General features: G+C 51.1%; 1 protein-coding gene across 3 annotated transcripts in view; it reads right to left on the bottom strand.

Annotated features, from left to right (window-relative positions):
• The window catches only part of FANCA (FA complementation group A), a 37,767-nt gene extending 12,385 nt beyond the window's left edge, over positions 1-25,382 (bottom strand). For all 3 annotated transcript variants that reach the window (XM_070388511.1, XM_070388512.1, XM_070388514.1), the window contains exons 1-26: positions 25,249-25,382; positions 24,490-24,599; positions 24,044-24,137; positions 22,568-22,710; positions 22,367-22,462; positions 20,849-20,922; positions 16,797-16,909; positions 15,710-15,792; positions 15,386-15,419; positions 14,933-14,999; positions 13,667-13,779; positions 12,661-12,737; positions 12,282-12,423; positions 11,759-11,892; positions 9,986-10,096; positions 9,130-9,225; positions 8,993-9,052; positions 8,150-8,238; positions 7,563-7,623; positions 7,425-7,474; positions 4,276-4,352; positions 3,039-3,152; positions 1,925-2,061; positions 1,576-1,646; positions 1,155-1,251; positions 890-1,077 (exon numbers count right to left, since the gene is read on the bottom strand). In XM_070388511.1, the coding sequence (XP_070244612.1) occupies positions 890-1,077; positions 1,155-1,251; positions 1,576-1,646; positions 1,925-2,061; positions 3,039-3,152; positions 4,276-4,352; positions 7,425-7,474; positions 7,563-7,623; positions 8,150-8,238; positions 8,993-9,052; positions 9,130-9,225; positions 9,986-10,096; positions 11,759-11,892; positions 12,282-12,423; positions 12,661-12,737; positions 13,667-13,779; positions 14,933-14,999; positions 15,386-15,419; positions 15,710-15,792; positions 16,797-16,909; positions 20,849-20,922; positions 22,367-22,462; positions 22,568-22,710; positions 24,044-24,137; positions 24,490-24,599; positions 25,249-25,327 (2,510 nt within the window). In that variant the 5' untranslated portion in view covers positions 25,328-25,382. The remainder of the gene's footprint in view (positions 1-889; positions 1,078-1,154; positions 1,252-1,575; positions 1,647-1,924; positions 2,062-3,038; positions 3,153-4,275; positions 4,353-7,424; positions 7,475-7,562; positions 7,624-8,149; positions 8,239-8,992; positions 9,053-9,129; positions 9,226-9,985; positions 10,097-11,758; positions 11,893-12,281; positions 12,424-12,660; positions 12,738-13,666; positions 13,780-14,932; positions 15,000-15,385; positions 15,420-15,709; positions 15,793-16,796; positions 16,910-20,848; positions 20,923-22,366; positions 22,463-22,567; positions 22,711-24,043; positions 24,138-24,489; positions 24,600-25,248) is intronic.
• Positions 25,383-26,727: the final 1,345 nt, after the last annotated feature.

The raw sequence follows: 26,727 nt of genomic DNA, 5'->3' as shown, positions 1-26,727 counted from the left end.
ACCCCCACCCCACCCCCTAGTAATGCATCTTGGAAAATGTAAACAAGCAAGCACTCCACGTAAGGGCTTGCTTCCCCAGCGTGTTGGGGAGGGCGTGCTCCGTGAGGTTCATGAGCATGACCACACATTGTTTGCCGTTCCTGCCTATAAGGACCTCCAAGCCAGGGAGAAGTGGGTCCAGTTGCAGCCTCAGCTCTGCCCACCCATGGTGGCTCAGACGAGTCGGGCAGAGGCTAGAGGCCAGCAGGGAGTCTGGGTAGTGAGGACAGGGCCTGATTCCCGGGGGCCTCATTAGTGAGAGCTGCTCCTGTGCTTGGCTCTCCCTGTCTGCTGACGTCAGCTAAGTCCGCAAGCCAAGACCCTGCCCCTGCCAACATCCCTCCCACCAGAGTCTGGCTTCTGTCCTGACTTCAGTCTGTTCACGTCAGCAGCTGCAGAAAGCCCCAGGTCTCTGCCATGGGGTGGCCACTCTCACCCCAGCCATCTCTCACACCTGCCAAGCCTGGTGCTGGGCTCCCTGCAACGGCTGGGTCCTGGGAGAGGTTCTGGCACTTTGTGTGCAGTGACGGGACAGCCATGCGTGCAGAAGAGTCCCCCAGAGAAAGCTGCTCGCCACAGGGAGACCCCAGAACTGAACCTGAGGGACAGGTCCACCCAGCTGCTGGCCACCCAGCCTAAAGAAGGACACCTGCAGCCCAGAGCCAGCATCTCCAAAGGCAAGGAGCAAGGCAGGATGACTTCACTGTCCTAACCAGAGATACCAGCATGCGCCCAGATACATCCAGACAAGGTTCCTTTCGGGAGGTGTGGACCAGCACAGTATGGAACACGTGTTGTCTGTGCTGTGCTGTCTGAGGAACACATGTTACTACTGACAAGGTGTACTTACTTCAGACACAGGGCCGAGGCCTGCTGGGCCGTGCAGGGCAGGAGGCTGTCAATGAACTCAGGGATGGGCAGGCCCCTGGCAGGGGCTGGAGGACCCACGTGCACCTTGGGGAGCTCAGACCTGGACTCACCCAGGTGAACAGCCAGCGCAGCCAAGCCCAGCACGTGTGAGGCACTCAGGCTTGGGCCCTAAGAGAGAAAAGGTGTTCGGTGCTGGGGGGCCGGGTGGGGGACCCACTCCCAGCTGGAGGGAATGGCAGCCCTACCTGGTGATGGAGCAGCTGGCAGAGCCTGGTGAGCATGGCTGGCAGGAACCTGTGTCCACACAGGGCCCTCACGAAGTGGGTGGCCCAGGGGCCCTGCCTATGGGGACAGCCATAGAGAACAGGGCAGTGGCAGTCCCAGCCCTCCCAGCCCTTCCAGAGCCCATGGATGAGCAGGCAGGCACCGCAGACCCAGAAAGAGCCAAGTCACTCCCCAGACAGCAGGCTCACCTGCTGCGAGGCTGCCTTGCCCACGTGCCTGTAGTACATCAGCCCCCAGCCCTCCCCGCCCTCCCCCAGTGCAGCAGGACATCGGGGGTGGCCCAGGGCCCAGAGCTGGACCAAGACCGATGGCCTCTCATCAGGAGCACCAGGCCACCCTCGGGGCAGCTCCAACCACCTGCTGGGACCACCCAGCCTCTACCTGTCCGGTGGGGCGACACTGGAGGCTGCCATGAGGTTCTGACAAAAAGACGTCAGCAGGAGGTCCACCACCTGAGAGGAAAGGTCTTGTCAGAGCATTTACACCCCGGAGACACAGGATCAGGGCTAAGCTCACGAGACTACGAAACAGGCTGCTGCCCAGAGAGAAGGCTGCCACTTCCAGGTCATAGGAACCCCCAGACCCTAGGAAGGTCCCCCGGGGTCATGATGGGATGTGTCAGTGGAGAACAGGGTCGGCAGACCTGCCCACACCTTCGTCCCAAATGCAGAGTCTGCATGCAGACAATACCAAACCCTCAACTCACTCACACATGGTCTCCCACACTCACCCTCTGCTCCAGCGGCTGCAGCTTGGGGGCCTGGATGCTGAGCTGCACCGGGGCCGCCTCGTCACTGCTGACATCCTCGCTGAGGCCCAGGACAGAGTGGAGCCTCTCGGAGACCATGGCCACCTGAGCTGATAGCTCTACGAGGGAGGGACTGCCATGAGCAGGGGCGTCCCTGCCCCCACTGTGTCTACACCACCCTCAACTTGCATCGCCTGCCACCTCTGCAGGCGCTGACACCTGCTGCAGCCCCTCGGCCCAGCCTTGGTGTCCCCCAGGACCACAGGCTGCAGGGGCAGTGTTAGGAAGGGCCATGCTGGCCACAAGGGGATGTCCTGGGCCCGCAGGGTGACCACAGCTGCGGTAGAGCTAACCACACAGGGCTGGGACTGTGAAAACCATGTGTCACTTTTGACCCTCAATTTTAACTCCTCACAGGCTTCCATGTTCTCTGCAGGTCAGATGTGAACGTACATACATTATATGCGTTCACAACATACCTAATTTTTTTGATATCTCTAGGCTACATGGTTTATCTGCAAGTTTTTTCAAATTGTCATTTGCCTCTGAAAAATTAAGTATATTTACTGAAAATAATCTGCATATACTGAATGGACCTGTGCAGTTAAAAACATGGCTTATTTATATTAGTTTCTGCATTTAGCATAACAAAGTCTAAAACTACTGGAACTGAGCACTTTATTTTGTGGCCACTGCGTGCTCTGAACTGCACAGACTGGTTCTCCAGGTCCCCCAGAGGAGACAGCCCAGGAGCAGAGACCCAGTGCTGAGGGCTGGAGGTGCCAGGCAGTGGAGGTCAGAAAGAAAGCCATACCCAGCCCAGCACACGGCTTTCTCCTCTACATCACCTATCCCACCAGTGCCAAGGAGAGAAAGTTCACCTTCTGCCAAGGCTTGGGACAGCCTGCATGTCAGAAACAAGGCTGCGTCCTCCACACCCATCAGGCCATGGTCAGGCTTTGTGACAGATGCTGAGCTCAGGGAACGCAATGACCACTGTGGCTCAGGGACCAGCCATGAACTTGAGCGCACGGGACATGCCTTCCCACCCACAAACACCCACTGTGGACAGTCCTGCCTGCAGCCCCCTCCTCACCGTCATGCTGGGTGGGGTCCGTCATAGAGGCCCTGAGCCTCTGCAGGGCAGCCATGAGCAGGTCCAGTGGCTCCTCTGCACAGCTGGGCTCCACCTCCCCTCCCTGGGCTGCATCTGAGAGGCAGGAGGTGATTTTCACAATTGGGCTAGACAGCAAGCACATGGAAGTTTAGGAAAAAACCACGGTTCTATGCACATCATCACCGCAAGTGTAAAATGCACATACGTAATAAAAAAGACCAAACGCTTGTGGAGGGAGGCTGGGCTGGGGGTATGAATTATGGACAGATGATGGTCAAACTGATGATGATGTTTCTTAAACTTTTAAGTAACATTGTGATACTGTTTTTTACCATAGGATGTTAAGATGAAATGTTAGAGGGAATTACCAGTCCTCAACATACATTTAAAAGGTTCTAGAAGCCCTTTTCCAAAAGCAGGACCAGAGATCAGGAAGAGAGGCAAGGCTGCTCTTGGCTGTGGACACAGCCCTCCAGCCCCTTGGCACCTCATCAATGAGATGTTCTGATACGGGTCCAAACAGGTGTGGGTCCCCTTGGCCATCAGAACCTGTGGCAGACTCTGTGAGAGTGTTCTGCCAGACAGAATCAGAGAACAGAGTTGCAGGCAGTCAGTCAGCCTAACTGGCCAGCAGGCAGCAGAGGCTTTGACCAGCAAACAGCAGCACCATCTCAACACTGATAGACCAGGCCCTGTGCAGATGGCACCTTGCTCCTGGGGGGTGGGGTAGGGACAGTGTCCCCGGCTGCTCCAGGTCTGATGCATTCTTGGCCCAGGTCTACATCATTGTCCCCTAGAAGCAGCAAGATCCCCACCAACATCACAAAGAGCTGAGGCAGACCCCCAGTAGGACACGGTGCAGAACCAACACCATGACCTCAGCCTGGCTGGTCACCTAAATGTAAAGCTCGAATCAGATGGGCAACAGAAACCACGTTACAACCTCAGTGGGGCACACAAAGATGACAGTCAAGTGGACTTGGTACCACTTCCTTCAGGAAGTGTAAGGCAGGTACTTCCCGGCTGAGACCTGAGAGGGTTGATATCACAGGCAGCCCTCCGGGTGTCACAACCATCCTGGGGCTGAGCCAGTCAGTCTCTGAAGCCACAACTCTGACCAGACCAAGCATGACATGACCGGACCAGAGGGACTATGGCTCCACCGACAACGTCTCGTGATTCGGGAAGCGGAGATGGGCACAAATGAGGACCACACCTTCTGGCTGCTTCTGTCCGGCAGTGGAGCAGGCTTGGCGGTAGGCGGAGTACAGGGCTGGGGGAATTTTATCCGCTCTGGGTCAGAAGCAAACAGTAAAATAGTCCATTGCAATTTAAATTGATTCTCAAGGTTACAATTCCAGAAACTATCAGAAAACACAAATATGCAATACAGTAAACTATACGACACATAAACAGATTATACAACACCACACCACGTGACTCTACTGAATAATACATGCTACATAAACGTCTGCCAATGGTTTTTGTTGGGCAGAGAGATTAGAAATGATTTTCACTTCTCTCAGTCAAGTTTTGGTAATTCTCACATTTTAAAGGTGAAATTAATTACTTTTAATGAGAAATGCTAAGAAAAACACCCAATTAATGTTTACGACACTCAAAATATAAGTCCAGTGATGATGCAGGGCAGCTACAGGGCATGGACCCAGGTGGCATGCCCTCATGGCACAAGGACGAGTCCAAAGACAAGAGCCACGGAGTCACCTTCAGAGGAGTGGAAGTCACAAGTGGCCCAGTTATGAGACACATGACAGCAGCATGGTCTGCAGGACACTCCCCTCCACACACACTGTGCTGCAAACTGTGATGACAAGACTCAAGCAGAACAGAGAGAGACCTGCTGCGGTCTAGAGTATGACTGTGCACAGGGGCTGGAGACTAGGAGCTGAGGGGCACCGCCTTCTGCCCTGGGGTCAGTACAGCCTTTAGCCCAAAGTCAGAAACCAGTGCAATTAAAAAGAGCAAACTCAAGGAAACAGAGAAATCCACAGAAAAGAAACTGTGAGTCATTGCTTTCATTAACATCTTCAGAGAGACAAGACATAGCACTGCATCTATGAAACAAGAATGGATTGCTGGGGGTTTCCCTGGAGGCTCAGTGGTAAAGAATCTGCCTGTCAATGCAGGAGACAAGGGTTTGATCACTAGTCCAGGAAAATCCCACATGCCATGGAACAGCCAGTGCATCACAACTGGTGAGTGTGTGCCTTAGAGCCCATGCTCCACAAGAGAAGCCACCACAATGAGAATCCTGTGCACCACAGCTAGAGTGGCCCTTGCTTGCTGCAACTAGAGAAAACCTCACACAGTAACAAAGACCCAGCACAGTCAAAAACAGATTGTATTAAAAAAGGAATGGACTGCTGTACAAAGAAATATCTGATGGCAGAAATGAAACACTCAGTAAAAGTACCTACAGATAAACTTTAAGAAATCTCCCAGAAAGGAGAGGGAAAACAAAATGAAACAGATATGCAAAATATGACAAAAGAGGAAAAAGTCAGAAGACACTTCAGGAAATATAACACCTAAAAAAGAGAAGTTCCAAGAAGGAAAAAGACACAGAGGAAACTTTCAGTGACATGAACCAAGATAAAATAATCAGAGTCTGGGACTGGCTTCAAAACCATCCAGAATACTGAGTGGGTAAATGAATTTGAAGGCTACAGATGAAACAAGATTGGTCATTTATTGATAACTATTAAATCTGGGTGACAGATTCTATTCTGCTTTTCTGTCTTAAATTTTTCATAAAATTTTAAAAAAGGGTTTTAAATATCCAAGAAAATTCCTCAGTACTGAAGAATATGAACTTCCAGATTAAAAGCCCCACCACATGGGGCTTCTGCAAGCTTCTACACCTTGCTCCAGTCCATGCCTCCCCTTCTACACCTTGCTACATCATTTCACCAGAAATGAAATCAGATCTACAGTGAAATGCACTGCTATAAAACTTCAGAACACAGGGAACAAAGACACTACAGGCCTCCAGAAAGAACACAGATCCCATGCAAAGAGTCAGAAATTGTAAGTTTCTAACATCTCAGCAGCAACACTGGACATTAGAAGTCAAGGAAGTGATGCAAAAATTTGAGGGAAAATAATTTCCAACTTAGATTTCTATACCCAGCCAAACTACCTATCAAATGACGGGCTAAAAAAAGTGTCAAAAATTTACCTCCCATCCATCCTTTTGTGAGAAGCTTCAATAGGAAGCTTTCCACCAACAAAAAGGAGTAAACCAAGAAAGAGGAGGATCTTGATATAGAAAAGAGAAGCCAGCACAAGCCATGGCAGAGGACAGCACAAGGTGATGCTGAAGGGAGACGCAAGGGTGACAGCCGTCTTAAAGGCATAAACAGCTAGTAAGTAGCAATGGAGCAGGTTAGAAGGCCTAGAAGAGATTTCCCTACAATATAACTGCAGGGATACTCAATGATTCTGAACAAGAGAACAGTTAGACACCCAGCTGAGTTTGCAGGGAAGCGTATAAATATGTACAAGGAAAACTACGATAAAACAAAGATGATTATGAACTCCAGAGAAAACAAAAGGAACAACTCTGAACAGTGTCTGGATAGTCTTAAAAACAAGCACTAAATACTGAGGTTTTAAAAACTATTACAGGAAGGATAGCTATGTTTGTTGGTGGAGGACAGAAAACTAAACCAGAAAAAGTGGTAAGTACGGAAATAAAGTTATTTGGAGATTTGGGGCAAAATATAAAAAAATCAGGTAAGAGATGAAAATGCTTGCTTCCAGAAAGAAAGTGAAGTGGCAGGATGGGTGGCATGGCTCTCTGTCTTAAACTTCATAGAAATATCTGATTCTTTAGTCTAACTTGTTTTTTTTAAATTTTGACATATAGTTGAATTACAATGTCGTGTTAATTTCTGCTGTACAGCAACATGACCCAGTTATATATATCGATACGTTCTTTTTCATATTCTTCTCTATTCTGATTTATCACAGGATATTGAATAGTTACCTGTGCTATATAGTAGGATCTTGCTGTTTATCCATCCTTTATGTAACAGTGTACATCTGCGGATCCCAAACTTCCGGTCCATGCCTCCCCTTCTACACCTTGATCCCCTCCCGGCAACAAGTCTGTTCTCTCTGTTTGTGAGCCTGTTTCTGTTTCATTTGGGCCATGTTTTAGATTCTACGTACAAGGGACATCATATGGTATTTTTGAAGTTGTGATATTCAGAATCAAAGAAATTTTCTTTTTAACATTTTAAGCAACTAATTTTAAGGCAACTTTATAGATAAATAGAGCATACGTGTGACACCACACAGGTCTCTGTGCTGCTAGCCCCCAGCCGCACTGGCCACACATACCTCCTCAGGGACTCGATAAGAGCCTCGCAGGAATCAGGGGCTCTCGGGAGCTATGAAGAAAGACAGACTCTGTGAGATGCCGAGAGGAACCCCAGTCTCTGCCAACCCGGCCCCAGGGTCACGGAGACGTGTACTGACCACTCGTGGTGTGAGCAGCGCAGGGAGGAAGTGGGACAGGTAATAGGACCTCCGGAATATGCTGCAACGGAGAAGGGCAGGCTCAGGGCGGCCCCTGGCAGAGGACCTGCAGCAGGGCAGTGCCATCCACATCTGGGGCCGTCCCTGAAGGTCAGCATCATGTTTTCAAGTCTTCTTTCTCACTGTTTAGGGGCCCTTTGCACAAACAGAATTCTGTGCTGGTGACCACCTGTGGCTGGAGAGTCAGGGCATTCTGGAATCTGGGCTCATCCATGATCAGGAGGTTGACCGTGGGAGCTGGAGGCCATGCACATCCCTCAGGGGCAAAGCCTTAAGAAAGCTACCCCATGCTGGGAGCAGCCAGAATTCATGCTTTGGGGTCACAGCAAATTCTACAAAACTTTGCTATTCAACTCCCTGCACTGGCCTCACACAGTCACTGCTGAAGCATGAACAAGAAAAATCATTGTGGCTTAAGGGCGGGCCTGTTCTGATCCCTCTGAACAGCTTTCCTAAAGGGCCCACCCATCATGGCCACAGAGCTTCGCTGGGGCCTGCCCAATAGCCCTCCCGGTGTGTGACCCTACCTGGCCTCTAGGATGGCGACGGGAACCTTCCCTGTGTGTTCAAACACCGAGAGTGCCTTCTCAACATCCTGGGATGCTTGGCTCTGGGGCTGGATGGAAATGAACAGAAGACTTAAAGAAAAGGCAGGAGCAGAGCAGGGCCACGGTTTTGTGGTCAGGTGAGAAGCACGAGAGAGCAGGGCATGTGGACAAGCCCCTGTGCCAGCAAACTGCTAGGAGGGATCGACTGCTGCCCCCAGCCTCAGTGAGCTCACCATGTTGGAGAGCTGCCCTGCCGGCCCCCGTGGGTCTGTCCCTCCACCCTCTTTCTGCTTCCCTTCTAGAGCAACAAAGATCCCAATGCAAAATTTTCAGGTGGGAAGATGCAGAGACCTGATTATTTGACATTTAAAAATATTATGAAATGGCAACTTGTAAACAGCAATAAATCTTAAATGGAAAACTGCTTTACATATTTTAAAGCTTTAATCTGACAGTCCAGCACCTCCAAAAGTTCTTCATAGACTCATAACTTTGAGGTTAGAGTGTCTTAGGAAAGTATACACAGCCCATACACCCACCTGACATGTGTCTACACGAACAGAGTTAACACTTTTTTCTATAATTCTGAGAAAAACACAACCTTGCCCTTCCCCAGCTGATTTACAGACCACTTTGTCCATGAAACCACGTGAAGGGGACCCCAAGAAGAAACGTTACTGGCCGTGGGGCCCCTGCTGCTGCTGTGAACAGACACCAGAGGACGGCTTGCCTGGCCGCCGCACATGCGGGTGCCCCGATGGCAGAGGCTCTGACGCAGAGTCCAGGAAGGAGGCCACGCAGAGAGGAGCATGGGCACGTTACCTGCGTGACATCTCCAGCAGAAGACAGGTCTTCATAGAGCCCCATGTTCTCTATAGAAATCTGCAGAGAGGTGGGTGTCGGTGAGGACCCCTGGGGGCGCTGGGCTCCACGGACAGAGAAGAGGAGCTGGGACTCACTTTGAGGTCGGCCAGGCGTGTCTTGGCCAGCACCACATAATCGGTGAGGAGGGTACGATACTTGCCAGGGACCAGGGGTGGGTGGAGAATGTGCACCTGTGGGCAGAGGGTGGGGGCGTCCATCAGCTCCTCAGCTGCCCCGACTTTCTGGGGCAGTCACTCACACTGACCACAGAAGAGTCCCAGCATCAGCCACAGACCAGAGGACATGCAGCAGACAGGGCCCTGGGCCAGGCGAGGGCAGGAAGGGTCCTGTCACAGAGCTGGTTCCCAGGCCCCACATGGGAGGGAGGCAGTGGGGGGTGGGGGGACAGGACTCAGGAGGGCATGTGCTCACTCCCTCTATGTGCGTTACTTTGTGCGTACTCTTTGAAATGAAATATACATTTAATTAAATAGGAAGATGATGTTCATTTTCCAAGTGCCTTACCCACGAAAGTGAGTGCTGGGGATAGGCATCTCATCACAAGCAAGTGCACAGCAGGATGCTTTTGGTGACAACATGAACTGAGCATCCAGTCTTACACCCCAGGAATAACAGTCATGGCCTCGGGGGCGTACTCCCCCAGCTTCTTTGTCAGTATACAAATAGATCATTTTGAACACCAAGCACAGGGCCCAGGACGCTTGCCTGCCTCACCGTCTGTGGTGTGTAGGCACGCAGACGGCCCTGCTCACGGACCAGCTCCCAGGACCACACACGCTGGTTTCTGGGCATTTACCAGAAGAAACCTGGCTCCCTTAGGTACACCCTGACACCCCAGGGTGGCGTCCCTGCTGTGACTGCTCCCTGCTGCAGTGTCCTGGGGGAACCCCAGGACCGGGGACTGAGCAGAAGGTCCTGCTGGCCTCTCACCTGCAGGTACCGGGGGACCTCGAAGGGCACGAGGTCAGACAGGAACTTGAAGAGGAAGACCAGCGCCTTCTTGCTGCAGCTGTGGATGCCCCTAGTGCTGCCGAAAGTGGCCTGGGGAGGAGCCGGGAATGAGGTGGGGCGAGAGGAGGACCTGCCATGCAGTGGCCATGACTATGTCCCAGCCTCAGCAACAGCGGGAAGAGGGAAGCAATGTCATTTTAGCTTGTTCGTCTCCAGGACGCCATGGCTGTGCCCTAGCTAAACAGACGGACTGAGAATTTAAAAAGTAAAAAATACAGTCCTGTAGGACTTCGTGATGGCCCAGTGGTTAAGAATTTGCCTGCAAATACAGGGGACATGGGTTCCATCCCTGGTTCAGGAAGATTCCACATACCGAGGAGCAAGTAAGCCAGTGCACAACTCCTGAGCCCCCACTCTAGAGCCCATGCTCCACAACAAAACCCTGACTCTGCCCAGACCGCGTGGCTTCCCACCTCCTCATGAGTGCAGTCTGGCAGGACGGCGAAAACCAACACGGCTGCTTTTGTGCACACTGGGCTGCTCTGTGGTGGTTCTCACGTGCATGGGGATGGGGTGGGGGGTGCCCTTCTCTCTGCTTACTTCCCACCAGGTCAGGTGTTTGTTCGACTCTCACAACTAGAGAGTAGCCCTGCTTGCTGCAGCCTGTGCAACAAGGAAGACTCGGTGCAGCCAAAAATAAATAAAAAATTTAAATTTAAAAACATTTTAAAAATTTATAAAGGATACATTCCTGTGGAAAATGGTAAATATGGTGCCTTTCTGTGAACCTTAGAGACAGGATTTGTCAACTGCCCACGAGAGCCCTGTCCTCGAAGACACACTCATTCCACTCTAACCACACGCTCAGCTGAGTGGACGACAGCCCTGCAGGGGAGGTAGCCACGGCAGGTGGGCCTTTGGCAAAGCCCCAGGTCACAGCAGGAAAGTGAAGAGGACCCTTAGAGAACTGGGTGCGCCTGGGGGAGGGAGGTTCTGAAGAGTCGGCCCTGAGCAGTCTGGATGAGCCAGCAAAGAGCAGCACCCACCCCACATGAGGCCCACCCACCACATTGCAAGGCCTGCAGCAGCTCCTCTTCCAGATCACACCCCTAGTTCTTCTGACAAAGGATGGTCAGACAGACAGCAGACATACAGTCACCAGAGTGAGCATGCAGGACACACAGTCGACACCACTGGGCCTGCCATCAGAGCACTGCCTGGGCCCCAGGGGGATCCTCAGTGCCAGGATGGTGGACACAGCTTCGGAGCCACATGCAGAAGCCCCTGGTCCACTGTGTGGAGCTGGCCGACACACTGGGCAGGAGGGAGCTTCATTCAGTGAAAGAACGAACCACGCCCACCAACCCAACAGGCAAGCCGGGCACAGAGTCCAGCAAGGAGACAATAGCTCTGCCACCCAAGCTTCTACAAAGAATAGGCCTTGTAATCCCAGATCCAAATGCACCCAGATGGGCTCAGCAGTCTGGAAGGAGCAAACCCCGGCAAACACCTGCACCTGGTGGGAAGTAAGCAGAGAGAAGGGCACCCCCCGCCCCACCCCATCCCCATGGATGTGAGAACCACCACAGAGCAGCCCAGTGTGCACAAAAGCAGCCGTGTTGGTTTTCACCGTCCTACCAGACTGCACTCACAAGGAGGTGGGAAGCCATGCAGTCTCAGCAGAGTCAACCACAGCTGCAAACGTGGGCCATGCTGGACCCCGGGGGCCAGGCGGGAGTGCAGGCAGCTCACCTGGAACCAGGTAGCGTAGGATGGGAAGACAGCTGGGCCCTCCAGCGCAGCCTGCCGCACGACTAGGAATGCCAAAACCATGCTGTCCAAGTCCCAGCTCTCGAATGCACGTGCCAGCAGACGGGTCACCCAACCTAGGTAAGAACACCAGCACGGCTGTGGACAAGCCAGGGGTGCGGGCAGGACCGTCCACCTGCCCACACCGATCCCCAAGCATGGGTGGCGGCCTGCATGCAGCCTGGCAGTGGGTACGAGGGCAGACGGCAGCAGGCAGACGGCTGAGCAGGGTGGGGTCCTGGGAGACACCACAGCCACAGCTGTCCCCGGCTGGACGACCACCTGCTGAGCAGGTGTGAAGGGCTTCATTTTCACTGAGCTGGAATCAGTGATTCCATGACAGGCTCACTCACAGACACCGGTCCATAAATCACACACAGACACACACTGAGAACAGGACACAGCTCCCTCCCTACGCGCCAACACACACACACCCAGAAAAGGACACAACTCCCGCCCCACGCACCATTAACCAGCTGCTGTGCATCCGGGAGGCAGATGACCAGCGTGGACACACAGGACAGCACGTGTCTCCAGTTTACCTCCTGCGTCTCCAGAACGTCTTGTAAGTGGCCCACCAGCTCCTCTGGGCTCAGGATCACAAAGAGCTGGAAGCAGAGAGTCAAAGCTGGACCTTCACCTCCTCCCACTCTGCATCAGACACAACCTGGACTCAAAACACCTGCCCATGCTGACCCCCATGGCCAGCACCAGCCAGAGGGAGTTCTCCTCTGAGGCTATGGCGCTCTGCCCTAGTAACAAGTTCAGTCTTGGACCTAGATGGTCATCCAGCCGGGGACAGCTGTGGCTGTGGTGTCTCCCAGGACCCCACCCCATGCACTTACCCTGCGGTACAGGCCACTGAGCAGAGCGGGGGTCCTTGCAAAGCTCCACTCTCTCTGCATCTGAACGGCATCGGAAACTTCATTCAGGAGCAAACACACAGAATGACAGGTCAGCAATCATCAATGTTCATTGAGTCCATGTCAAACACTTACTGTGTTTTAATTTGCACTTTTCCAAGTGTATGTGAACTTCATCGTTTCATTTGTCAACCATTTTTTATGTCATATCCTTTATCATACATATCTACTAAATATCCTCCAACCCATCAGTTACATTTTAATTATTTGGCTTTCGAACTTTCACTGTGAACAAGCAGTGAGGACGCCGTGGAAAGCATGGCAGGTGGAAAAGCACAGGTCAGCGGGCCCAGGCCCTCTGCTGGAGCAGTGGCCTCTGAGGAGTTTCCTGTGCTCCGAGGGCAGGCGTGTTGGGAGACACGCAGACCTGGAGAAGGCCTAGGTGCTGGACACCTTTCAGGAAGCCATGTACCCACAGGAAATGCTGACCTGAGCCACTGAGACAGAACCCTGGAATTCACAGAAAGCCATGCACACACAGGAAATGCTGACCTGAGACACAGAAACAGAACCCTGGAATTCACAGTATGAGCACTGTTTTAAAAACCTACCTAGACTTCCCTGGTGGTCCAGCGGCTAAGACTCTTGGCTCCCAATGCAGGGGACCCGGGTTTGATCCCTGGTCAGGGAACTAGACCCCACATGCCACAACTAAGATTCTGCATGCTGCAACTAAGACCCAGCTCAGCCAAATAAATATTAAAAAAAAAAAAAAATAAACAACCAAAACCTACCCAGAAAAGACAAGAAGGCCTTCACCCATTGCCATTCTACTGTGGCAATGGGTGACACTTCTTTAATTCAAACTTTCTTTATGGGAAAGTGTTACTCTCAAACAAGATGTTTAATGACAGAAGACTGTCCTTCCAGTGTTAACACCCACAGTCTGAGTTCCCGTAGCGGGGAGCGCCAGGACGCTTGGACCCACCTTTTAGCACAGGCTTGTGGGTGAGGATCTGGGTCAGAGTATGACAGAACCACCTCTTCAGAGTCTCTGCTGAAAGTATACTCTGGTACATGGGTCCACTGAACACACTGAACCTGTAGACACAGCGGAGGCACTCAGGGAAGGGACCCTCTAGGTTCCCATTGCATGGCAGCGACACCTCATGCACAAGGAGCAGCTCATCCGAAGAGCAGCGGAGACCTGCAGGCCCCACACTCCAGACCCCTGGCTCGGGTGTATGGGCTGGCCTTGCCCACACCCTGCCACGCTTCCCTGGCAGGCCTGCAGCCCGGCTTCCATGCTGCAGATGGAAGGGAATCTAGGGGGGCATCACTCTACAGGACAGGATGAAAGGTAACAGTCGCTGTCACAGAGAGAAGCAGGCAGGTCAGACTGGGGGCGTGAAGGGCCGCTCCTCGCAGGTTTCACAGGCCACAGGAACCACAGCCCCGCCCTAGACCACAAAGCTCTCAACCACACCCACGTTCCTCAAGCCAAGGACGCCATCCCCCGACACGAGAGGGAAGGAAAGACAGCGCAGAGAGTCACCGACAGGTGAGGAGGGACAGGGGCTGGGCCTGACAGTGGGGTGCCCCTTAGAGGAGAGAACTCAGGGTCCCAGATGCCATGTGACCTGCCTGCATCCCACATGCAGTGAGGAGGCTCTGGGTGGGAGACAGGGCAGAAGCCACCCAGACAGGGAGGGGCCTCTGAGTTCACTGATTTAACCTGGGAGGCTGTGATCGCACAGTCAACACACGATGAACATGCACACACATACAACACAGCTGTGTGCTGTAGCTGCTTACTAAGTGCTGAACCACACAGCAGGCTGAGGACTCCTGATGTCATCATGGGGACCAGCAACCAGGAGCAAGGTAATTAAGAAGGGGAAGGAGTAACAAAGCACAGAAGCCTCCCACGGAAGAGCCACAGTCTGGGTGGCCTCAGCCCACGATCCCCTGAAGCAGGTTCGGTCCCCAGGAGCGTGGGGCACGCCCCCACAGAAGCATATACAGGTCCTGCGGGGGCAGCATGGCAGGGCAAGGCCACCCTGGCTTGGACCCTGAGGACCCAGGCCTGCCCCCTCCTCACAACCCGGAGGGCACAGTTCCCACAGGAAGGGCCCCATCTTCAGACGGTTCCTAGCACTTTGAGCTGTCACCACGATGGCGAAAGATCACGGAGCTTTCAGGAGGGAGAGCGCAGCTGGGACGCTCAGCCTGCAGGCCCACCCCAGGAACTCACCAGCAGCTCCCTGCCTTGTATGCTGGGGACCCCTCCGGTAGGCCAGCTGCCACAGCTTCAAGAGTGGCTGAGGCAGAAAAGAGACATCAGCATCATATCGTCACGTCTGTCAGAAACAGCCCTGACCAAGTGCTTCTGGGCAAGTCAGGTCATGGACCCCTAACCCACAATCCCTTCAAGCTCCCACACGTCTCGGTGGCATCAGACTCAAGCCTTGAAAATCCACCCAAATACAGATAAGACAGTGCTTTCCTAACAAACCATCCAGCTGTTACCACTGCTGCTCTGGAGACCAGACGTGAAGACAGCAAAGCTGGTCTCCAGAGGAGACTGTAGTGAGTTGGTCAGTTTGTACCCCATCACAGACGTCAAAGGGCCTCTGCAGGGCACGACTGAGCTGGAAAGGCAGGAGCTACAGGAACCCCAACCAGCCCGGCCCACAGGGCCACTCACAGGCCAGCATCTGCTCAAGAACAGCAGCGGCGATCTGTGGGGACAGAACACTGCAGTCACCTGTGTGCAAGCAAGCCTGCCATCACCCCAGATCCAGTCTCCAGACCCCCTCAGGGGATCTGCCCAGGACACCCTTCCCCCTGTTCCCAAGCACTGGCCCAGAGTCTGGGAGCTTCAGAAACCAGAGACGCAGGAGAGAGACCACTGCCCAGGCCTACGCCCTCGCAGCTAGACTCAGGGAGCGCCCCCATATGGGGCTGCACACCCAAGCCCCTCATCCTGTGCCTGCTGCCCAGAGTCCTGTTCCACTTGCCTGGCACCCACCTGGGCCATCTGCGCTGGTGCCCCGTCTCCCCTCACACCGTCGCTTTTCTGGAATCCCCTCAAAACAAACATTTGCACAAGATCTGAAAAGCACAAAAGCAAAGTGTTTTTGTGCACTGTGGTCCCTGGGCAGACCACCAGCTTCAGAAGGGCTGGGAGGGCAGGGTCTGCACGAAGCTGGGACGCTGGCTCTGGGCACGGGGGGCCCACCAACCGCATCCACCAGACCCAGCCAAGCCTTCCCTAAGCCCACTGCACAGAAAGGGAGACATAGCTGGTCAGGTTTATGGAAGGACGTTCTCACTTAAATAAATTTCAAGAGGGTTTCACGTGTCCTTTCCCTCCTACTCAACCACACTAGGACGCTTTTAGGGCCCGAAAGTGTTAAACTGTGGGGAGCAAGGCAGGAGATGGACTCAGAGCTTCTGACAAGGTTACCATCAAGGGACTGAAATTAAACAGTTTAAGCTTCATCTGGGAGCAGGATAACTCACATCAGCAGGACAGTTTTAGGAAGAAGGAATGCCCCTTCCGCAAAGGAAGACTGTATAAGCCCCACAGGGAACCCTCTCGTCCAGGCTTCCATTTACTCACGGGCCGCATTCCTCGGGGAGGATGGGTGACGGCAGACCTGCTGACCCAAGAGCCGCAGGGGCCGGGTGTCTGAGCGAAGGGCCACAGCAGGCAACCCTGCTCACCCAGAGTCCCCACATTCAGAGAACCCGAGGTTCTTGCCCAGTTTCCTCTCTTGCACCTTCTAAAATCACCACTTGGAGCTGGGCCTCGCAGAGGCATGGATACTGCACAGGTCCTAGGAGCCGACTGTCCGCCCTCTCCCGCCCGCTCGGGGCCTGGAAGGCAGGACAGGTCATCCACGGAGCCCCTGCCTCTGTGCTCAGAAGGCCACCACGTGCCTATCCTCAATACAGCAGCCGGCCCACCCAACAGGCCAAGAGGCTGCCAGCACATGCCCTCGAGGACAGGTGTGCCTGAGCTGACTTCTGGTGGCTCTCCACACCCCAAGTGTGGCCTGCTGTGCTTCCCTGACCATCGCCACGGGACACACCCGCCCGCTCCATGCACTCACCGGCAAGCACAGCCCTGGCGACCTCAGCGTACGGACAGGGGACCTCTATCTGCTCACACAGCAGGCCTAGGTCCTTGCAGAGCCAGACCACCACAGCCTGGGTGTCAGCGCGGCTGAGGGCACAAGCACAGCATTCCATCATCTGTCACACTCACTCCACCAGGGAGCTGAGGCCACAGGCAGCAAGCCGGCACTGCTCAGCCTCCTGCCCCCACCACTGTGGGGCCAGCCAAGTAAAAATCATCACTTTTTCCACAGTGTATTTACTTGGAGTGGCTTATTATTGTTGGGGGAAAAGAAAAATCTTAATAACAGTAATGAGAGTAGTAATAAAGTAATGAGAGTAGTAATAATGGGCTCGGGCTCTAGACCAACAAGTGAGTATCTGGCAGAGCAATGCTGGTTTGGGGGCGTCGCAGTGGGTGGGCAACTCTCACTTGCCGGGTTTGTATTCCCCTGGTGACTAATGATGGTGAGCATCTTTTCATGTGCTTAGCTATTGGTGGATCTTTTTAAAATTTACTTTTATTTGGCTGTAGTAGGTCTTAGTTGTAGCCTGCAAACTCTTAGTTGTGGCATATGGAATCTAGTCTTCTGACCAGGGATTGAACCTGGGCCCCCTGCCTGAGGAGTGCAGCATCTTAGCCACTAGACCACCAGGGAAGTCTCTGTAAAATCTTCTTTAGAGAAATGTCTATTGAAACCCTTTATCTGCTTTTTAACTGGATTATTCCTCTTCTTATTGTTGGAGTAGAGGAATTGTTTGACTTGTAAACAGTTTCCTGTGCACTCTTTTCATTGTCCTGATAGTCGCATGAACTTTAGGTGTCACGTCCGAGAAATCCCTGCCTGGTCCAAGCTCATGAAGATTTACCCTTGGATCTTCTTCCAGGAGGTTTATGGTTTTAGCCCTTAAGTTCAGGTCTCGGATGCACAGAGTTAACTGCTATCTGTAGTGGAGGTAGGGGTTCAACTCCATCCTTCTACATGTAGATATCCAGTGGTCCGAGCCCCACTGCTGAAAAGACCATTTTCCCTCCATTAAATGGTCTTGGCACCGCTGTCAAAAACAACTGACCATAATGTATGAGTTTACGTCTGGACACTCAATCCTGTTTTTCTGTATGTCAACTGTTATGCCAGGACCCCGCTATCTTGATAATGACTGTTTTGTACTAAAAGTTCTGAAAACAGGATGTGTGGGAACTTGCCTGGTAGTCCAGTAGCTAGGATTATGTGCTTCCACTGCACGGGGCATGGGTTCAACCCCTGGTTGGGGAATCCCACAGGCCGCATGGCAGGCAAGCAAGCAAGAACTCAAACAATCAATTCAGTAGGTGTGACTCCTTCAGGTTTTCCCTCTTTCTGAACAATTTTTGGTGATTCAGGGTTCCTTGCATTTCCGTATCAGCACTGGGACAAGCTTGTCAAAGTCTGTGAGCAAAGCAGCTGAGACCCGAAGGACCCGTACTGGGTACACACGTCGTGTTGGTGAGCAGTGCCGTCTTGATAATAATATGTCTGATCCAGGAGCCTGGAGCATCTATTTAGGTCTTAGCTTCTTTTAGCATGTTTATAGCTTTCAGTGCACTAGTCTTGTTCTTTTTCTTTTCGATGCACTATTAAATGAAATTATTTCTTAGTTTCACCTTCAGGCTGTGTGTTGTTATCGTATGAAAACAAAAGTGTGTTTGTGTATTGGTCTAGTACCCTGCGACCACATAGAATTCATTTATTCACACCAGAACTTTTGGTGTGGATTTCTGAGGATTTTCTATATGCAAGATGATGTCCTCTGCAAACAGTTCCAGTTCTTCCATTCCAAACTGGACGCCTTTTTATCCCCTTTGACTAATTCCCTGGCCAGAAAGTCTGGTGATATTGAACAGAAATATTAAGAATGTTCCTGATCGTACAGTCTGCAGTCTCAGTATGATGTGAGCTGTGGGTTTTTTCTCAGATGACCTTTATGAGGTTGACACGTTCCCTCTACTCCCAGCTTGCTGAGTGTTTATCATGAAATAGTATCAGACTTTGTCAACTGCTTTCTGCTTCTATTAAGATGATCACTCTTGTCCTTTATGCTATTAATGTATATGTTAATTAACATTCAGATGTTAAACCAACCTTGCATTTTGGGGATAAATCTCCATTTTTATGATGTTTAGACCTTTTTTGGTTGCTGGATCCAGTCTGTAAATATTTTGCTGAGTTTCTGCATCTATATACATTAGAGATGCTGGTTGGTAATTTCTTGTCCTGGGGTCTCTCTGTCAACTTTCCTGTCAAGGTACTACTGGCCTCATGCAGTAAGGTGGGGAGTATTCCATCGTCTTTATTTTCTGGAAGAATTTATGAAGGGATACTGCATTTCCTCTTTAAATGCTTGGCAGAGTTCTCAAGAGGAGCCAGGGCCTGAGGGTTTCCTTGTGGGAAGCCTCTGAATCATCTAATAGTGACTTGGTTTCCTCTCCTGTTACAGTCTATTCAGTGCAATCTTTTGTATCTTTCTGAAAATTCATTCATTTCATCTGTTTTCTAATTTATTGGCATAACACTCCTCACAGTATTATCTTACAGTGCTTTTAATTTTCTGTACGGTCAGCAGTAATAACCCCCCTTTCATCTTGATTTTGGCTGGCTGTGTCTTCTTTTCTGGGTAAGTCTAGCTAAAGGCTTATCAATTTTGCTGACATTTTCAAAGACATCTTCATTGATTCTATTATGTTTCTCATTTCATAGATTTCTGCTCTAATGGTTATTATTTCCTTCCTCCTTCTTGCTCTGGGTTTGGTTTGCTTTTCTCTCTCTAGTTTCTTAAGGCCAAACTTTAAGTCACTGACTTCAGATCATTCTTCTAATATAGGCTTTTGCAGCTAATTTCCCTCTAAGCACTACTTCAGTGGCACCCAATATATGTTGGTATGTTATTCCCATTTCCTTTGTTATGCTATTTTCTAGTTTCCCTTGTGATATTTTTCGCCAATCCATTGATTATTGAAAAGCGTGTGGCCTACTTCCCAAACACTGTGGATTTCCCAAATTGTCTTCTGTGGATTCTTTTCAGCTGCTCTGTGATTTGAGAAGACACTTGTATGGATTCCACCCTTTTAAATTTATTCCCACTCTCTCTAGGGCCTGACCCATGCGGCCCCCTCCTGCAAACGGTTCCACACTTGAGAGCCAGTGTGTTGCTACCACTGGGTGGGACATGCTGCAGGTGTCAGATACGTCGGCTGGTCATCACCAGTCTGACCACTGGATCGACCCATTACTGAAGGCTCCAATTAGTATGGTTCAAAGTCCATCTCTCCCTTCATTACCATCATGCTTTGCTTCATATATTTGGCACTCTGACATTAGGTGTGTACGCTAGGAGATAATGGTTTTCATGTAGTCAAACTAACCAAACTTGCATAACTTCTGGATGTGACCCACACATCATGAAACCACTGGCTTCAATATGGCACTTACCACTGTGCCTGACAGTCCCCCAGACTAGACACTCTGTGTTTCTTCTGGCCAGAGAACAAACACCTAAACCTCCAGCCTTCTGTTGACCAGGGACGGCCAACCACTAAGGCTCCTGACCCTTCTCACATCTGGACAGGTGGCAGGCAGTGTGCGTGTCCGACTGGCTCCACCTGGATCACCTCTCCTTCAGTCCCTCCACTTTCTGCCCCTCCTCCCCTTGTCTCTCCTAACTATACAGGGTTGTTCCTTTGTAAACCCCCCTTTCTGACTCTTGGTGGCATTTCAGGAGGTAACAGTTGCACACATTTTACCAGTCATAAATTTACCTGAGAAAAATATTTTATCACATTATGTATCTCATAAAAAAAAATTACCAAGTCTGTGCATGATGAAGATTTCAATTATAACAACGTTGTCTTTAAATAATAAAGCAACTGCTTCTCTGGGTGATTTTTGGTTTCACATATACGTGAGTCAAATTAGACTAGATTACAAAAAGTAAATCAAGTAATATTAACTTTATGTTACATAAAGTTTTCATTTTAGCTTATTTTAATGCTAAATAATCACTGGTTTACCTTTCCAGCAGCTCTGGGATGCTTACAACGTTTTGAACATGAAGACGCCACACAGCTTCAAGCAGCAAAGAATTCTGAAGAAAGTGACAGAACTATGAGTCCTTCACCTACACATTTTCTTCTAAGACATTCAACCTATATGCCTAATGACATGCTTTCCTGAAAACCAAGCCGCCAACACTCAATGACCACCTGAACCCCCATCCCCACCATGATCCTGCGTTCAGGCCCAGACTCCAGCTTAACTTACCTCCAGGCCTTTCTCTGCTGTGGCCAACACAAGACCCCACAGTGTAGCTGGTCACGCCAATTTCTCCTTTCTAGGGCCCTTCAGTGGTTTCTCTCCACTTTCAGGACAAAGGCCCTCCAGTTGTAGCCCTGACATGCCCCACCCCTCGGACACGGTGCCCCAGTCTGACTCGGGCCCTCACACCCACTGCACCCTTCTCTTCACCCAGGAATTCTGACTCAGGCCCCCCACCAACCCCGATGAGCTTCTTCCTGGAAGCCTTTCCTAACCACCCAATCAGACACCCTGCCCACTCTTCTCTGCTGCCTGCAAACACCTGGACCATCACAACCCTCATGCATTCAGCTCATTATCAGCAGGTGCTGGGACCATAGTAAAGCCTGACAATCACTTGAACTCTAGATAAACGCTGGATAAAAGTAGGGAAAAACCATGAATGCATCACCACCCTTGGGTTTCTTCTTTGCTACATAACTGACCCCGTTTAGTAACTAAGCAATAGCTTTCAACTGTAAATCAACTATGCGTGTGTTCTGTCACTCAGTTGTCTCTGACTCTTTCCGACCCCATGGACTGTAGCCCACCAGGCTCCTCTGTCCATGGGATTTCCCAGGCAAGAATACTGGAGTGGGTTGCCATTTCCTTCTTCAGGGGTTCTTCTCAACCCAGGGATGGAACCTGTGTCTCTTACGTTGGCAGTGGATTCTTTACCACTGCACCACCTGGGAAGCCCCGTCAGTCAACTATACTCCAGTAATAAAGTCTGTTTAAAACCCTGTAGGCCTACTGAATTTATAACTTTCCAAAAAACAACAGATAAGGGAATTCCCTGGTGGTCCAGTGGTTAGGACTCAGCCCTGTCACAGCCTTGGCCTAGGTTCAATCCTTGCTCCAGGAATTAAGATCCCACAAGCTGCACAGTGTGGCCAATAAAAATAAAAATAACTTTAAATTACATTTTTATAGTTTACTACCTTGGGAAATTATTCATCATAGTACACCTAAGAAGGCATAACATGATGTTTCTGTGTACTGTCTATTCTAATAAATATGACTAATGATGGGAGAATACTGATAAATACGGTAATTGAAGGTCCTTCTTCCCCATTCACAGAGACACTTGCTGAAAGCTTTCCACTCCAGTCTCTGTGATTAACAAGACGCTTGCTGGAAATTCCTAACAAAACCTGGGGATTCTATTGGCTCCACCAAAATGAACAGACTACTGCTTGAAGATCCTGGAATCAGAATTACCATCTCAACTTTACCTGTGCTTTCCATAATTCTTGACAGAAGTAGAGACGGGAAAACATGTTCTGTGCTAATAAGTTCTGAGCGATCTCCAACAAGGACGACAATTTCTTCTGAAAAGAGATTAAATCCTTTCTAAGAAAGCATATTAAATGTCCAGTTTTCCCAGACAGCCAAACAGCAACAAGCAGAGTCCCCTCACTCACGCTGTATCTTACCCTCTGCTCTGGTGTCAGCAGCACCTTGGGAGGGGGCCTCGTGTCTGCCTCACAGATCCGCATGAGGCCAGATGCCACCACCTGGCTGGACAGGACAGCCACTGGAACGCCCAGCCGTGTGGCTTGATCCCGCAAAGCAGAGCCTTAAAGACAGAACAAAATATGGAGATACCCAACAAAATCTACTACTGAAGGAGACTGGTTAAATGCCTTCTCTTAAGCTCTAGCACTACAGAAAACTGCCTTTTGAAGGGGAGAAGAGACCTGGGGGACACAACATATAAAAGTAAGGCAATTTCAGTCTGGTTGAAGCATCCCACGATGGTCTGGGGCCCCTGAAGCCTAGGGCTGCATACACATACACACACGTTTGGACGTTATGGGTGACACAAACAGGGCGCCTGGCAGATGGATTCTATTTCCATTTAATTTTTGGCTGTGCTGGGTCTGTAATAAATTACAGAAACTGAAAAAAGAAGAAGTGGAGCCTGAAGATGTGACTGATTTCCTGCAACCTCATGATAAAGTGAAGGATGAGGAGCTGCTTCTTATATCTGAGCCAAGGATGTGGTTTCTTAAGATTGAATATAGTCCTTGTGAATATGCCAAGAAGACTGCTCAGATGACAACAAAGGATTTAGACTATTACAGAAACTTAGCTGATAAAGCAGCAGCAGGGTTTGAAAAGACTGACTCCAACTTTGAAAGTTCTACTGTGGGTAAAATGCTATTACCCAGCATTGCAGGCCACGGAGAGAGAATCTGTGAAAGGAAGACACAGCGGATTTCACTGTTATCTTGTCTTAAGAAATGGCCACAACCACCCCAGCCTTCAGCAACTTCTACCCTGATCAGTCAGCAGCCTCAACAGTGAGGGAGACTCTCTACCAGTAACAGAGATTATGGCTCTCTGAGGGCTTAGACGATGGTTAACATTTTTAGCAATAAAGTCTTTTTTAAATTTTAGCAGTAGAGCATGTTCTAATTCAGGTATGCACACTGTTCTTTTAGACATAATGCTGTTGCACACTTAGTAGATTACAGTGTCATGTAAATGTAACATTTTTATGCACCAGGAAATGAAAAAATCTGTGGGACTTGCTTGCCTGCAACACTGGCTTCCCAGGAGTGGCCCAGGGCAGCCTTCATCTCCAGCTGCCTTCTGCTCTTCCCTACCCAGCACGGCCTGTTCCCACCACTTCCAGAAACGAGGACCATATTTCTGTCCCATCTTCCCAAGGGTCACTTAGGTTCCTACTGTTCTGAGCCCGATGCACAGTTGCTGTTTTTAAACAAGAGCCTCAAAACAAGCCCCAAGCAAGCCACATAAACTTGTTGTTGGTGACCACACATGTAAGTAGAAAACCATTATCTGGGGGAATTTAAACACATCTGCCTGTTAGAAGCACATCAAAGTCACTTTACGTACAGCTCTGCCATAACGCAATATATTAAGAAAACAAATCTATAATTCACCTATCAATGAACTGGAAAGGTTAGTGTGGGCCTCAGGACCATCACAATCAATCAACTGGCGGAGACACAGCTGGTCACAGGGAGGACCTTCTACCTAGAAACAAAACATCAAGAACTCCACTTTAAAATGCAAGCCATGTCCTGAAGACAACCAAAGTGTACACAGTGCTTGCCTACTGTGCAATTCCCAAATAATCTGAGGTGAAAATTTTAGGGTGAAACTTACTAAAACCTTTGAGAATTACCAGACTCCTCTCTGGACTATTCTACCTCCAAATAGATATATGCTCCTGATTACTTTTCTCACCTGGACAGCATTTAGTGGGTGCTCCTCCCAGATACTCACAAGTCTTGCCAGGTGTCTCTTCATAAAGGTGATGCCTTTGAGAGGCTCGAAAACCTGCAACCCAAATGTGCTTACAAAGGCGAAGCCAACTGCCTCTCACCTCCAGAATGAGGTCATTCAGGTTTAGATGGCTTCTCAGGAGGCGCACGGCTGACTCTCTCACCTTCTCCTCCCCTTCGGGACTCAGTTTCTGCCTCTCAACTCTTCCCTCTAGGGAAGAAAATCAGTTTCACAAAAATTACAGCACTCCTTAAAAACTCAGGCAAGGAAACACCGTGACACGCTGTACCCCTGGAGGTGATGCACCCTGGAACGTTATGTCCATGGGACTCCTGCCAAAAACCGCACAAGCTTAATCTAATCCTAGGACATATCAGGCACACCCAACAGAGGGGCACTCCTTCAAACGCCCAGGTCAGGAGGACCCAGGAACTGTCACCCACGCAGGGACCAAGGAAAAGGGAGTAATTGACACGTGGGAGCCTGGACAGAAAAAGGACTTTTACGGGGAAAACTGATGAAATCTGAGCAAAGTCTAGTTTAGCTGTTTAGGACTGTACCAAAGCTACGTTCTTGGGATTGATCCTTTCAAAGATGTTAAGGTGACTCGGGCTGAGCGGAGCTGAACAATTATTGTCATCCAGGCTACTGGGGGGTGGGGGAGGTGAATCTTACGTCTCTACCTTCTGGAATCGCCCCCTCGTGACCGCACGTAGGACAGAGTGGACAGAGGGCTGCCAGAATGGGAAGCTCGGGTGAGCGTGGAGGGATCAGGGCTCCGGGATCAGGATGAAGGGGGACGAGGATGGGCAGAAGAAGGTTCGGGGGGGAAGGAGTCTTGGGGCCCGCGCCCACCTACCCAGCAGCTCAGCCCACGCTCTCCTGCGGACCCCAGGCCCCTGATCCGAGGCGGCGACCCGGGCCCCGGGGGCTGACATCTCTCAAACAGAGCGCGGGTCCAGGGCTCTACGGGTCCTGCCCGCGCTGCCCTCTCATTGGCTGCGGACAGACGCGAGCGCCCATTGGCTGCCAGCTGCCAGGTCACACCCACCTCGGGGGCGGAGACTCGGCGGCCATCTTGTCCGGGGCTGAGGCGGCCATCTTGCAGGTGGCGGGAGACAGGGGCCAACCGTGTCTGTGGCATTTATTTAGGTCCGACTGAAGGCGGAAGTTAGCGGCCTGAGTCAGATGTCACCACCGGGAGAAGACTGTGCTATCCCTTTTGCGTTATTCCTGACGAGGTGAGCAGAGCTGTGCGTGAGGAAACAACCGACAACCCCAAATTCCGGAGACGCCAGAACCGCGCCGCCTGTAGGAAACCGAGGATGACGAGTCTGCGCGCGAGACCCCGCGGAGCCCAGCGGCTGTACTGAGGCTGCCCCTCCCTCCTTCTCCCCAGACTTAAGCGAAGTGTCACCGCGAGGCCGCGCACGCCGGGGTCGCACAACAGGGGTCTCCCACTGAAATCCATTTCCATCCCCCTCGCCCCTCTCAGGAGGATGTGGGGAGGAGGACTGGAAATCCGGGCTTGTAACCATGGTGACCAGCTCTTGTCCCGTAAAGTCCTCTTGTTAGAAAGATGCTCCCAATATTCAGCCCACTTAGGAATTTACAGGGATTCAATGGGTATGTGCCTGGACTGGGCGCAGACACTGACGTGCACCCCAGTCTCTGTGTCCAGGTTTTCAGGCAACGTGGTTTCCTCGGCCGTGAAGACGGGGTGACGGATGCCCTCAGAGAGCGCTCACTGCCACCCGCTGAACCTTTTCCAGGTGGCTGGAATGTGGGTGCAGGCCGTGACCACCACTCCTGCTGCCCCACCCCTCCATGGGGGCTGTTGAACTTGAGTAAACAAGGGTCCGAGGGAGGTGGGTCTTGTGGGTTGCAAAATATGGCCAGAAGTCCTCCCCCTCTGTCTCTGTCCTTTCCATTTGGGCTGGTGATGGTATGCGAGTGACATGCAAACAGGAGTTTGAAAGGAGCTCATGCTGAGAGTTAGGGACCCTCCAGCAACCCTCAAAAGAACAGCCTGAACCAGCCCACCAAGGACCAGACACATGGAGGAGAGGCAGCCGCTCAGCCAGCAGTCCCTGGCCAGCTGCCTGCCCACTGCCAGAACCTGCAAATTAGGCCATCACAGGCAATCCAGCTGCCAGTGACCTGTAAACGAGGGGACAAGGCTGGCTGACACCAGAACTGCCACAGGCACATGATGAAGCACTAAGCACACTGCTGAGGAGGGGAGCACCCACGTGGCCTTATAAGTATTGAGAAGACCTTGCCTCCAGGCCCAGAGAGCAGAACCCTGGCAGGTGCATGTCCCAAGTTATGCAGCTGG

Source organism: Bos mutus, chromosome 18 (genome assembly GCF_027580195.1).
Source record: "Bos mutus isolate GX-2022 chromosome 18, NWIPB_WYAK_1.1, whole genome shotgun sequence".
In the NCBI taxonomy this organism is placed as follows: Eukaryota; Metazoa; Chordata; class Mammalia; order Artiodactyla; family Bovidae; genus Bos; species Bos mutus.
Note: the sequence above shows the minus strand (reverse complement) of the source record. Positions and strands in the feature narration are given on the sequence as shown.